Below are 14,759 nucleotides of genomic sequence, written 5' to 3' on the forward strand. Positions count from 1 at the left end.
TGCCTTCTATCTGCCGCCTCATGTTAGCTTTGCCACATGATCAGTCTTCTCTTATAGACCGGGAGTGCGTAATTTCATGCACTTTCCCCCGGTAATGTGGAATTTATATCCGTTTCTTCAGAACTGATGGATGTTGGGAGGGCCCCTGAGCAGTCCCCAAAGCTGATTAGCCTGTTGTGTTCAGGTGCAGTCTATGTGCTACGCAGGAACAGGGGACAGTCTTTGAAATACAGCTTTCCTCATTTTCAGCTAATAGTAAGGATTGTTGAGGAGCATGTTGGACAGTCTGTGGAGCAGGTTTAGGCAGTATGAAGTAAACCAGCTCAGGACAGAAGATTTGGGCTCACCAGACTGTTGATGAAATTCATGAGGTATTTTCTGAGTTCTTCAAACTAAGATTGCTTCTTATTTGCTTTTAACGCCTTCATTTGCATCAAAGACTGTCTTCTGAAGCCCCAGTAGTATTTTCTTTCTCTTTGGCCTCTGTATCAGGGCTTTGAAGCTGGGCCAAGAACGCCTTTATTTTCTTTGCTATGCTGCCAGGCTACTCTTCAGAAGACTTAAAAACTTTGAACAGTTCTGAACTATGATCATAAGCTCATCCTTAGTCAACGTCTGTAGCAACTGCAAGGCTAACATATGTTCTTCTGATGCTGATCGTTTGTAACCATGCATGTTGTAGCTCTGATCCATTGACCCAGTGGGTACTTGGGAAAAGCATGATAAATACACAGCTTCTCTAGTAATGATTGTGGTCGGGTGTTTTTGTTTAAAATCCTCTCTTTGGTCATGAATGCAATTTGTTTTTCTAAAGCTTCTTTTCCACGTATCTAAAGGATGAAAGACGGATGTTTTCACATTGATTTTCTGATAAAGAAGCTAATTCTCTTGGGTTCTGGGAGATCACACCACAGAACACTGAGTGCCTGGGAATAGAAATGCTCTAAGAAACAAAACTGAAGTCCTCTTATAATGTTATGAATTGAGAAATCATGATACAAAAGGACTTTCATCAGAACCTATAACACCTTTTCATTTAATTTAAAGGGGACCTGGGTTGTAAAATACAGCTTATTAAGTACTGTGGTTTGGAGCTCCTATGAGACAAAAATTGGAATAGTTCTATAAGGAGAGATACTGCATGAGGAAGTAACCAGTGGATGATAATAGATTTGGCAATTCCAGAAATGAGTATTAGTAGAAACTCAAGTTGATGTCGACTGCTGATAATTGTGAAGTCTTGGAGTACTTTTGTGGTGAAGCCTTCCATGTTTTTCAAGATAAGCACAGCAGGAAGAATTGTGCTCTTGCTAATGGAAAAAAAGGTTTTTTTCCCACTTGGATTGGGTCTGTTTGCTGTTTGATATTCATGTATCAAATGGAAAGGGAATCCGTTGAACAAGTGTATCACTTTCTGAGTGAGAGACCTGATCAGTTTTCTCCTCTTTGGATTCTACATCTATAAACAGTCCGTCAATTGTAAAACCAACTTTTGGAAGAAGTGTTACCTCCTGGATAATCTTTAGCTTTTGCAGTGAGACATCATATGATGTGACATGATTTTGACTTTTAAATGCTAAGTCATATTTACATTTACCTCTAGAACAAGAGCAGCACTTGGGATATTTTTTGAGTTTTAAGAGCTCCAGTCTCTTGATTTCTTCTGGAATCCAGAATGAGACTTCTACAGAAATTCAGTGACTATCAAAGATTTTGTTTAATTCTTCTTGCAGTTGCTCAGTTTCAGATTTTCTGTTGCCATGTCAGCTGACAAGTTTCAAATCACAGCTTGCTATCCTTAGATACAAGTTTCCCTTCATGAAAATAGTCTACTTGGACATAGATGGAAGTAGCTATGGTCCAAGCAGCCCACCAGTTTCTAGACATACTTGAGATTTCATGACTTTTTTTTTTTTTTTGGCTGTACCTCACTGCATGCTGGATCTTACTTCCCCAACCAGGGATTGAACCCGTCATGACATTTTTTTTTTTTTTTTTGTGGTACATGGGCCTCTCACTGTTGTGGCCTCTCCCATTGCGGAGCACAGGGTCCGGACGCGCAGGCTCAGCGGCCATGGCTCACGGGCCCAGCCACTCCGCGGCATGTGGGATCTTCCCGGACCGGGGCACGATCCCGTGTCTCCTGCATTGACAGGCGGACTCTCAACCACTGCGCCACCAGGGAAGCCCAACCTGTCATGACATTTTTAATAGCATATTTTTTTTTACTATAAAATACAACTTTATTACTAAACACTTGGGAGATAAAAGGGAGAAAAAACACTAATTCTGTCATCCTAATATATCCATATTTTGGTAAATTTGTTTTCAGCCTTTCCCCTATCATATTTACACAGCTTTACATTTGTCTTTTAATATGACAACTCATTTTACATATGCCTTTTAATATGACTTTTCATTTATCGTATGTACTTTACATGTTATAGGGTGAAATAACAGAAACTTTTTTTTAATAGTAAGGAAATTTTCAAACATAATCCAAAGTAACGAGAATAGTGCAATAATCTCCCATGTACCCATTACTCAGCTTCAACAAGTATCAATACATGGCCATCATGTTTCATTTATATATCCTTAGAGTATTTTGAAGCAAATTCCAGACATCATGTTATGTCTTTTGTAAATACTTAAGCATGTATCTTTAAGGTATAAGGAAGTTTTAAAGATATTACCGCAATGCCATTATTAAAACTTAAAGGAAAAAAACCCCAAATAATTCTTTGATATCATTAGATGTCTGGTCAGTTCTAACAGTGAGTTTTTTAAAATTAATTAATTAATTTTATTATTTATTTTTTTGGCTGCGTTGGGTCTTCGTTGCTGTGCGCAGGCTTTCTCTAGTTGTGGTGAGTGCGGGCTACTCTTCGTTAAGATGCGTGGGCTTCTCTTGTTGCGGAGCACAGGCTCTAGGCACGCGGGCTTCAGTAGTTGTGGCACGATGGCTCAGTAGTTGTGGCTCGCGGGCTCTAGAGCGCAGGCTCTGTAGTTGTGGCGCATGCGCTTAGTTGCTCCGCGGCATGTGGGATCTTCCTGGACCAGGGCTCAAACCCGTGTCCCCTGCATTGGCAGGCGGATTCTTAACCACTGCGCCACCAGGGAAGTCCCTAACAGTGAGTTTTTAAGACAGAATAAAATTTCCTCAATGAATAACCAGTAGTCTACTTAATCATTCCATCAGTACAGGACGGTTAGGTTGTTTATAATTCTGCGTGATGGTGAATCATGCTGTGATGAACAAATTCATGCCTATAATTTTTTCTCTAGTTGAATAATTTCCTTAGGAAGGATTTCTAGGATTTGAATAACAGTACAAAAAGTCGCATGATTTTTTTTTTTAATCTTAAGTCTTCAGCTGTATATGTTGCATAAGGGATTGTTTGGTTAGGCACAGCAGCCTATAGGCAGAAGACTTGATTAGCCTCACAGTGGCTGCTCAAGGAATGCCTGGCTGGATTTTCCCTCACCCCGTCCCTGCACGGAATTCTTTGGCCGTGTGGTGATAGTAGCCTGTCTTTTATCCTCTTGCCATAAAACTGTGGCTAAGAATTTATTTTCCACAGAATTATGCCCTCCTTCCCACTTCAATCTATCCCTCTTTTTGTTGTGGTAGATTTGGCATCAAATTTAAATTTCATTTTCTTCAGTCATTAACAACTGTAGAAGATATCAGGATTCTTTTTTTTTTTAAATTGAGGTATAATTGACATATAGTTAGTTTCAGATGTACAGCATAATGGTTCGATATTTGTATACACTGTGAAATGATCACCATGATAAGTCTAGTTAATATCACAAGATTCTTATTCTTCTACCTAAAATGGGAAAGATTGTCTAGTTTTAGAAGGATGAGTCCAGGAAAACTTGATTCTGTTTTTACCATTTTAACAAGGTAAAGTAGAAATTAATAGAAAACGCTAAGGTAATCGTTTAGAGTTTAGCTTTAATCTTGTTTGGATTACTAAACTGAGGATTCTGGGTGTCAGTAATAGTCTGGATAGGTGACGTAAAACTGCAGTAAGCAATATATGAGGAATTTGTCTCTGTCTGCTGTTATCATTTGGGGAAGCAGAGTAGGCTGGTATCAATACAAAGCACATGGGCTTGGAGTCAGATCTGGGTTCGTTTCCTGACCTTGCCACATTAATACTAACAACCATTTGTATTGTAAAAATTGCAAATCATTGAGCATACTACGTGCCAGACACTATACTAAGCATTTTATATATGTCATCTCATTAATTTTTACAATAACCCTGCAAGATATGTTTATGATTTCCATTTTCCTGCTGGAGAAACTAAAGCTCAGAGAGGGTAAACACAAAGCCAATGGCAGGGCTAGGTCTTTCTCTGTGGTCTTTTTTTCTTTCTGTTGTATTATGGTTACTTTCTTCTTTCTCTCGCCATTCTCCCAGGTTTCCCGGAACACCCTCTTCAGTTTGTGGGGACAAGTTCCCTGCCATTAGGTGCAATTGTTAGGTGCACTTATGGAAATGGCTGAGAAGCACTAAAGGCCATCACTTCATCCTTCATCACAATATACCCATTGTTATGACAAAGACTCTAAGGTGATAATCTGAGTTTAATATATGTATATGATTATAATATATGAAAGAATACCTCAACGGTTGCTTAGGTAGTTCATATTTTCATTAGTTACTGATCTCCTTTCTTCTCAAAGTTTTTGAAGTGAGGGCATTTCAGCTCATCTACTCATTCATGTTTTTTTTCTCCCAACTTTGCTTTTTTATAGAGTTTGAATTCTTATACAAATGGAGCATATGGCCCACCATACCCCACTGGCCCTGGGACAAATACTGCCTCATACCCAGGGGCTTATTACACATCCGGGTATGCTCAGACCAATTACTCCACAGAGGTTCCAAGCACTTACCGTTCACCTGGCAACAGCCCAACCCCAGTCTCTCGTTGGATGTATCCCCAGCAAGACTGCCAGACTGAAGCAGCCCCTCTTAGGGGGCAGGTTCCAGGATATCCTGCTTCACAGGTGAGCATTCATCTGTTGTGTTTTTATTTTTTCATATTAATGAATGGTACCAAGTTTTTTTTCTGTTCACTTCAAGAGGTTAGGTTTTTTGGGGTTTTTTAAAAATAAATATATTTATTTATGGCTGCGTTGGGTTTTTGTTGCTGCGTGTGGGCTTTTCTCTAGTTGCTGAGAGCGGGGGCTACTCTTCGTTGCGGTACGTACGTGGGCTTCTCATTGCAGTGGCTTCTCTTGTTGCGGAGCACAGGCTCTAGGCACGTGGGCTTCAGTAGATGTGGCACGCGGGCTCAGTAGTTGTGGCTCGCGGGCTCTAGAGCACAGGCTCAGTAGTTGTGGTGCAGGGGCTTAGTTGCTCCGCGGCATGTGGGATCTTCCTGGACCAGGGCTCGAACCCGTGTCCCCTGCATTGGCAGGCAGATTCTTAACCACTGTGCCACCAGGGAAGCCCAAAAGGTTAGGTTTATATTTTTTAATATTCTATGAATGTTTATTTCTCTGTTCACTTCAAGGAGAGTTCTAGTATGTCTTTATTTGTGCTTCCTTATAGCATAAGGGTCCATTTATTTATAGTATCTGTGGGACAGACTTATGCTGTGGGACAGACTTATGCTGTGCTTCAGCCACTGAAGTTTAGGCCCTATTTTTCTGAGTTTGATGGTCACCAAATCTGCCCCTGATATCTTTGGAACCAAGTTTTTTTAGGTTTGGAGAAAATATTTGCAACTCATTAGAAATACTACAGTTTAGTCCCATAGCAGCTAAGATATACCCTGTTAAGCCAAGAGGAAGCATCTCTGAATCTGTTTACACTAGAATATTTTCATTACTTCTTTAAGTGTCTTTTAGCAATGACCAGTGTATTTCCTTCCTCTCAATCTAGAACCCTGGAATGAGCGTGCCCCATTATCCTTATGGGGATGGTAATCGTAGTGTTCCACCACCAGGACCAACTGTACGATCCCAGGGGGACTCCTGGGCTCCTCCGGGTGCTTATGGCATGGGAGCCCGTTACCCCTGGCCTTCAGCTGCCCCCTCAGCACCACCTGGGAGTCTCTACATGAGTGAGAGCGCTTCATCATGGCCAAGCAGTGGCTCTCCTCGGCCACCTCCTTCCCCCCCAGCCCCACAGCCCAAGGTAGGAGGCTTCTAGACGTTGTCCTCTTAATGTCTGGGTAATTAAGAGAGCACAGCGTGGAACTTTTTCTGCATTGGTCTGTGTTAAATGGGGACTAACTTCAAAATGTTGGTGGCTACTACCTGTAACTTTACCTAGCCCAGTTTACTTTTTATTTAAAATAGACTTTATTTTTTAGAGCAGTTTTAGGTTCATTCCTTTTTTTAAACGACAGGAGAATGCTCATTTACTAAATTAGATGTAATACCATTGGTTTGTTAGACAAAATCAAAGATCAGATTTTACTACCTCAGTCTCCTGACAGAAGACAAAACCAATGTGAAATTGCATGGTTTTATGAAACCACACACTTGAACACCATTTGCTTGTGGCCAGGTTCCTTTTTAAGATTTGTCTTCAGGTTTTATCTCTTAGGGGAAAAAACTATCTGATTCCTATTTATTAAGTCACTGGACAGATTGTGAGGTGGTAAAGATAGATTATGAGGTGTTCATGATGATGACCTGTCTCAGGGTAGATTCCAGCCTTTATACTCAGGAATTCTCTGCCTTTTATCTTTTTAGGGCTGTATTCTTCTCAAATGATTAAGGAGGGCCGTCCACTTTTATGGGTGGGGAGTCTTCATGTACCTTCCTGGTCAGGTGAAAGATGTGGGCTAACAAATCTGATGTTGATGGATCTCCATTAAAACAGCTTTTTTTCCCTCTTTGCTCTCCTACTCCAAGGATTCCTCATACCCCTATAGCCAATCAGATCAAGGCATGAACCGGCACAACCTTCCTTGCAGTGTCCATGTCCATCAGTACGAGTCCTCGGGAACAGTGAACAATGATAATTCAGAGCTCTTGGATTCCCAAGTCCAATATACTGCTGAGCCTCAGCTGTATGGTAATGCCACCAACGAGCATCCCAGCAATCAAGATCAGAGTCATAATCTTCCTGAAGAGTGTTTATCTTCAGATGAAGGGACTCCCCCAAGTATTAAAAAAATCATACATGTGCTGGAGAAGGTCCAGTATCTTGAGCAAGAAGTAGAAGAGTTTGTAGGGAAAAAGACAGACAAAGCATACTGGCTTTTGGAAGAAATGCTAACCAAGGAACTTTTGGAACTGGATTCAGTTGAAACTGGGGGCCAGGACTCTGTCCGGCAGGCCAGGAAAGAGGCTGTTTGTAAAATCCAGGCCATACTGGAAAAATTGGAAAAAAAAGGATTATGAAGGGATTTAGAACAAAGGGGAAGCCTGTTACTAACTTGACCAAAGAACTCTTGATTTTGGTTAACTACCCTCTTTTTGAAATGCCTGTTGAGGAGAAGAAGCAATACATTCCAACTTTCCTTTGATATAAAACTTGAAAAACTGGTAAAGGACGTGGAAGAACAGTTGGGTTATGAGTTGTTTTCAGTTTTCAGACCAATGAATGTAATAGGAAGCTATGGAGTTATCAGTATTGCCAAGTAGACTCACCCCTTAAGAAATTTATGGGTATCTGCAAGCTGCTTCTTATCAGCAGGAGGGAAATCCACCTTATGTAACAGGCTTATCAGAAACCTACCGGATAAGACTGGATGTTGTCTGAGACAAACAGGCTCTGTTTTTTTAAACATCTGGATTACTTGTCACATTTTTGTACATTGTGACTGCTTTCACCATACACTATGTGTGTAAATTATAGCTTGGACTTCAGCCTTCTTGGACCTCTGTTTTGTTTTGTTGCTTGTAGTTCACAAATGTAGTGTTATTCTCTACTTCTTGGTACATTTTGTAGTAATATGTTTAATATAATTACTCAAGAGACTATACTGACAGCCAGATAGTATGGCAGTTCTGGATGAATTTATATCTTTTCACCACTTGAATATATTGCACTGTGTAGTGAGTTCCTGAGGTAGATTGTCTCCTTTTTTGTATAGATCATTAGGTTAGAGTTTTACCACTTGTATTTTTCATGTTACTATTGGAAGGTTAATTTGGAAATGGCATGGGTATAGGAATGAAAATGGGGCTATTTCCTTTTTTGCTGTCTTAATCGTATTTGGATGAAGAGCCACTTTAAAATTTCCTTTCTTCCCCCTTAATTATCTTTTTACTACAGCTGCTTGCATATGGAGCAGTGTGATGAACACAGATTAAAAATTAAATGCCACAGCACGTAGAAATAATAACTGCAAAAGTAACTGCAAAAGTAATAAATACAACCATTTGGGAATGCTGTTCTCCATCTAAAATATTAGCTTCACCATCAGGATCCCTATGAGGAGATTCCAGCTCAGTGTATCTGCTCAGTTTACAGTAAGAAACGACGACGGTAAAAGAGGATTCATGCTCAGGGAATGAATCAGCCATAGCTAGAGTGGGAAATTGTGTTCTTCTTTTAAAGGTAGATTTGATGTTTATCTTTGTTTCCCTAGAATAAATTGCATAGACAGTATTGCCTATTTTATTAAAAAGATGTTTACCATCACTAATAACAGTCATTTTAGAGCCAGATTTAAGGAAGGGATATTGAAAGGGTCTTAGCTGGATTTGCTCGGGTAGCTCTATGCTATCATGTAGAAGAGACTTAGGTAGATAACTTACTTTTTTCATCTGAAGTGAGTTCCAGTATGCAGTATCTGTTATTGGAAAAACTGCTGTTTCTTAATAAGATATCCAAGTGATTTTTTTTTCTTGACTGCCAGGCCTATTAACAAGAAAATAAATCCACCAGCCATCTCCTCTCCTTATAAAAAAAAAACCAATACAAACATATTATATGACGAGAAAAAGTAAAGTAAAAATACTGGCCGGGCCTTAGGTTGGTATGACTGATTTTATGAGATAATATGGTGACAATTTTATTCTAGGATTTTTATTTTTGGCCTAATATAGGAATGTTACAAAAGGCTTTTCTATGAAAATTTAAAAGTTGTACTTTAAATATTTAGAAGGGGGAGAACCTTAAAGCTAAGTTAGCATAAACCAGTGAGACAATGGCTAATACAGGAGAGAACACTATTTTTTAACTGAGTGCCCAAGATACCAATTTCCCTGAGGTCTTGATTTTTTTAATCTATAAATCACACATTATACACACACACATATATATGTGTGTGTGTATGTTTTTTAACAGTTTTTTTTTTTAGTTTTGAGATAATTTTAGACCTCCTGAAGAGTTGCAAAAACAGCGGTTTCTGTATACTCTTCGCTCACCTTCCCTTTATATTAACATCTTACATAGCTGTAGAACATTTGTCAAGTTAAGAAATTAGCCTTGATATAATGCTATTAACTAAAGTAGAGAGTTTTGAAAGTAGGGATTTTCTAGTCTTTTCACTAATGTCCTTTCACTGTTTCAGGATCCAATCCAGGATCCTGCCTCGCATTTAGTTGTCATGTCATCATAGCGTCCTCCGATCTGTGACAGTGTATCTTGACACCTGATGCGGTAATGTATTTCTGGTGTTATTAACCTTAGCCACTACCTGAGGTGGCGTCTGCTAGGATTCTCTGCTGTAAACTTACTATGTTTTCCTTCGTAATGACTGAATGTTTGCTAGAGATAATGTGAGCTATGCAAATGTCCTGTTTCTGCTAAAACTTTTGCCCACTCATTTTTGTATCCACTGGCAGATCTTGCTTGTTACTACTGTGGTGTTCGAATGTGACTTTGTTTCTCTTATTCCTTCTACATGTATTAGTTGGATTCTTTCTGTAAGGGAGGGCTATTGCTTCTGGATTTATAATTTTAATTATAATAAGATATTCAGGGTAAGTACAGACTTAGAACTTAAAGGTGTAAACCATGTTAAAATGATTCCAAATGCCAATGTCAAGGAAAGGAAAACTAAATTGCAACCTGTGCCAGAAAATATAGTGAATATAAGAAGGAAAATAGTATTCATTTTTTGTGGATCTGATTCAGTTCTTGACTTAGTATTGACTCTTGACTGAATTCAAATTTTTTTTGGTATTTCACATCTGGACTTTTAAAAAGTGTCTAAGTTTAATATTACTTTGGGGATAATTTCTGTCAAAATCTTGAATAAAGTTATCCAGATCTGGCATGTTAAACACAGCTATGTTCTCTATAATAAGCCACTATTGTTCCAAATATAAACGCCAATGTAAATATTTAGATGAATTTAAGTCCCAATGAAGTATTAGCAGGATGGGCTGGTCTCTACATTGTTGGTGGGGAATTCTTTTAAGTGCTTTGAAAAATGGGGTTTTGAAAACAGTTTTGTAGTTGGTTAATATAATACCATTAGAGGTGGGAAGATTTTTTTTTTTAAGTTGAAGAATATGGATTAAATTGGCATTAAAAAAAGTTTTTGGGGGGATGGATACTTGAGGACTGGAGTTTTTCATCTTTTTTTCTTTTTAAAAAAGTTATGAGTTTGAAGACTCAAATAATTCTATGGAAGTTAGCAGTTTAAAGAGTCAATTCTGGGACTTCCTGGTGGTCCAGTGGTTAAGACTTTACCTTCCAATGTAGGGGGTGTGGGTTTGACCCCGGGTCTGGGAGCGAAGATCCCACGTGCCTCGCGGCCAAAAAACCAAAACATAAAACGGAAGCAATGTTGTAACAGATTCAGTAAAGACTTTATAAAAATGGTCCACATCAAAAAAAAAAAAAAATCTTCAAAAAAAGTCAATTCTATGAAAAAGATCACTCTTCGGTTCCACTCCCATTTTTCCTTCTACAAAAGTAACTACTTTCAATTGAGTTTTTTAAAAAAATTATCTCCATATTTTTTTAATTACACAGTTGTATTGCTCCCTTTTGATTTATCAATTTTAGGTCATTTCTACTGATTTTCTGTTGTAGAGGATGAAGGTTAGGTCTCTCTGCCTCTACCATACACACATCCCAGCTCTGATCCCTCCAGTTTCTCACTCCACTTACATGGTAATTCTGTTGTACGTTATTATACTATGTAAATGCTGCCCAGAGCTCAGTCATGCAGTAAACTGCTTACTTTTCTTTTCCTGAACAACAACTTGTTTTCTCTGGAATGAATCATGTCATACTTATTTTGTTTGCCTATGTGCTTATGACTGATTTGACCTCAAACCCTCCATCATTTGTCTAAATCTTCTCTTAAGATGCTCAGACATATTTTATCAATTTTAGGCTCCTGAAGACGCGTTCCTGGAGCCCTCTGCCTGCAGCACTTGTATGTTCCTGGTGCATACTTTCATTCTGGTGTCTTCTGTTCATCCTGGGGATTCTCTCCACCCCTTCTGTTGGATTCCTTTTTTCCATAGCCTGTGTCTTTCTCTTTCTCAGTTTATTCCCTCATTTTGGTAGAGCATGTTCCCCAGTAGCTTCCTGGAAAAGGGTGCATAGGAAGTAATTTTTTTCCATCTGGCATATTTGAAAATGTGTTTTCATGATCCTTTGTTTAAAACTTAGTGTTTCTTCCTGGAAGCTTGTAGGATATTTTTGTCCCCTCTACAGTACAGTGTTGGTATGGGTCTGTTTTTGTCCACTTTGCTGGGCACATTTCGTTCTGGAAACTCCTGCCCTTAAGCCCTATAACATTTTCTTGAGTTTTGTTTGTTTGTTTCTTTTCCTCCTCTGCTACGCTAATCTCTGTTACATCTTTCTAGAATTCCTGCTGTTTCTGTTATAGATCTCTTAGACTGGTTCTTTGATTTACTTATCTTTTCACTTTCATTTTTTGCCTTTTTGCTGTACTTTGTGGGGGATTTACTCACCTTTATCTTCCAACTCCACTGAATTTTGTTTCATCTATCATATTTTTAGTTTCTAGGAATTTTTTTGTGCTCTGTGTTCTCTATGGGATTCTGCTCTTGTTTGTGGGTGTAGCATCTTATATCTCTGAGGATATTAATGATAATTTCTTGATTTTTTTTCTTCTCAAATAAATTTCCTACAAAGTTGCGTTTTCCTTTCTTTTTCAATCTCCATCTTTTTCATGTTAGAGATTTTTTCAGATGTCTATTACTTCTTGGTTGTGTTTTTTACAGCGTTGTTATACTGGAGACCCCAAATTGCTTCTAGAAAATGCTTCCTGACTATTCTGTTTAATTATTATTTTTTCATAATCTTTCTTGGAGGGAATAGCTATTTTGAGTTGAAGTTGAGAAGGGAGGATTATCTGGATAATTTTTACTCCTCTGTGAAGATAGGAGGGTTTTATACTCTATGTGGCTTTTCTCATCAGGAGTGGTGGGCAGTAGCACATTTGTTGTAATAAAATGTTAGGCAGAGGAGATGCCAGCTGCTGAGAAGGGAGGATTTAGGGGTTTCTGAGATCAGGGCACATTTTCTGTAGCCAACTTTTTTTATTTATTTATTTTTTTGCAGTGTGTGGGCCTCTCACTGTTGTGGCCTCTCCCTTTGCGGAGCACAGGCTCTGGACACGCAGGCTCAACGGCCATGGCTCATGGGCCCAGCCGCTCCGCGGCATGTGGGATCTTCCCGGACCGGGGCACGAACCCGTGTCCCTTGCATCAGCAGGCGGACTCTCAACCACTGCGCCACCAGGGAAGCCCTGTAGCCAACTTTTAAATGTTCTTTTATTTTGCAATATATACCTTATCCTGATAAGCTAATGCCAAGGGTAGTATTGCCAGATAAAATATAGGACCCTCAGTTACATTTGAATTTCAGATAAACAACAAGTCACCTTTTAGTATCAGTGTGTTCCACATATGGCATGGGACATAATGATACTAAAAATGATTGTTTTTCTGAAATCCAAGGTAACTAGGAGTACAGTCATCCGTCAGTATCCGTGGGATTGGTTCCAGGACCCTGCCGTGGATACCAAAGTCCATGGATGCTCAAGTCCCTTATATAAAATGTTGTAGTATTGCATAAAACCTGTGCATATCCTCCCATATACTTTAAGTCATCTCTAGACTAGTTATAATACCTAATACAATGTAAATGCTGTGTAAGTAGGTGTAAATACAATGTAGATACTATGTAGATAGTTGCCGGGTATGCAGCAAATTCAAGTTTTTGGAACTTTCCTGAATTCTTTTTCTTTCCAAATACTGTCAGTCCATAGTTGGTTGAGTCCGTGAATGTGGAACCCATCGATAGGAGTACCAACTGTATTGCATTATTTATATATTTATTTTTTTGGCCATGCCACATGGCTTGTGGGATTTTAGTTCCCTGACAAGGGATTGAACCCAGCCCTCAGCAGTGAGAGTGCGGGGTCCTAACCAGTGGACTGCCAGGGAATTCCCTATATTGTATTTTTTTCATTAAAGTTTTTATTTTGAGATAATTGTAAATTCACATGCAGTTTTATGAAATAATTCAGAGCTTTCCTGTACCCTTTACCCAGTTTCCCTCAATGGTAACATCTTGTAAAACTTTACTGTGATGTCACCGCCAGGATATTGACATTGATATGGTCAAGATACAGAACAGTCCCATCACCATGACTCTTCCTCCTGTTGACCTTTCACAGCCGCACCTGCTTCTCCTTTCCCACCATGCTAAACCCCTGGCAACCACTAATCTGTTCTCCATTTCTAAATTTTGTCCTTTTGAGAATGCTGTATAAATAGTATTGTATAGTATGTAACCATTAGAGATTGTTTTTTTTTTTTCCATTCAGCATAACTCTCTTGACATTCATCGAAGTTGTTTCCTGTATCTGTAGTTCTTTTTTATTGCTAAGTAGTAGTCTATGATATGGATGTACCACAGTTTGTTCAACCATTCACCTCTTGAAGGATGTATGGGTTGTTTCCAGTTTGGGCTATTATGAATAAAGCTGCTATGTACATTCATGTACAGGTTTTTGTGTGGACATAGTTTTCATTTCTTTGGGATAAATGCCCAGGAGTGTAGTTCTGGGTCATATGAAAGTTGCATGTTTAATTTTTTGGAAACTACCAAACTATTCTAGAGTGGCTGTACCATTTTACATTCCCACCAGCAATGTATGAGTCTCTCTGCATTCTTGCCAGTATTTGGTGGTGTCACTATTTTTTATTTTAACCATTCTGATGGGTAGGTAGGTAGTGATATCTCATTGTGCTTTAATTTGCATTTCCTTAATGGTTAATGATGTTGAACATCTTTTCATGTGCTTATTTGCCATCTGTGTATTCTCTTCTGTAAAATGTCTGTGTGTGTCTTTTGCCCACTTGCTAACTGGGTTTATTTTAATAGACTTCTTATTGTAGAGTGCTTCAGATGTACAGAAAAATTGTGATGATACTACAGAGCTCCCATATACCCCACACCCTGTTATGAACACCTTAAATCAGTGTTGTACGTTTGTCACAATTAATGGATCAGTATTGATACATTCTTGTTGACTAAAGTCCATACTTTATCCAGATTCCCTTTGGTTTTACCTAACACCGTTTTCCTCTTCCAGGATGCCATTCGGGATACCGTATTACATTTAGTCATCATATCTCCTTAGGAACCTCTTGGCTGTGCCGGTTTCTCAGACTTTCCTTGTTTGTTTTTTTGGTTTTTTTTTTTTTTTTTTTTGGCCACACTGCATGGCTTGTGGGATCTCAGTTCCCCGACCAGGGATTGGATCCGGGCCATGGCAGTGAAAGCCTGGAATCCTAACCACTAGGCCACCAGGGAACACCCATGACTTTCCTTGTT

General features: G+C 39.0%; 1 protein-coding gene and 1 pseudogene across 2 annotated transcripts in view; one reads left to right on the top strand and one right to left on the bottom strand.

Moving 5' to 3' along the window:
• Positions 1–13,933, top strand: part of BAG4 (BAG cochaperone 4) — a 34,714-nt gene extending 20,781 nt beyond the window's left edge. For both annotated transcript variants that reach the window (XM_030833289.2, XM_030833300.3), the window contains 3 exons: positions 4,772–5,026; positions 5,907–6,161; positions 6,887–13,933. In XM_030833289.2, the coding sequence (XP_030689149.1) occupies positions 4,772–5,026; positions 5,907–6,161; positions 6,887–7,378 (1,002 nt within the window). In that variant the 3' untranslated portion in view covers positions 7,379–13,933. The remainder of the gene's footprint in view (positions 1–4,771; positions 5,027–5,906; positions 6,162–6,886) is intronic.
• LOC115867500 (origin recognition complex subunit 3 pseudogene) lies at positions 324–1,504 on the bottom strand (annotated as a pseudogene).
• Positions 13,934–14,759: the final 826 nt, after the last annotated feature.

The sequence above is a fragment of the Globicephala melas genome, chromosome 21 (assembly GCF_963455315.2).
Source record: "Globicephala melas chromosome 21, mGloMel1.2, whole genome shotgun sequence".
Taxonomy (NCBI): Eukaryota; Metazoa; Chordata; class Mammalia; order Artiodactyla; family Delphinidae; genus Globicephala; species Globicephala melas.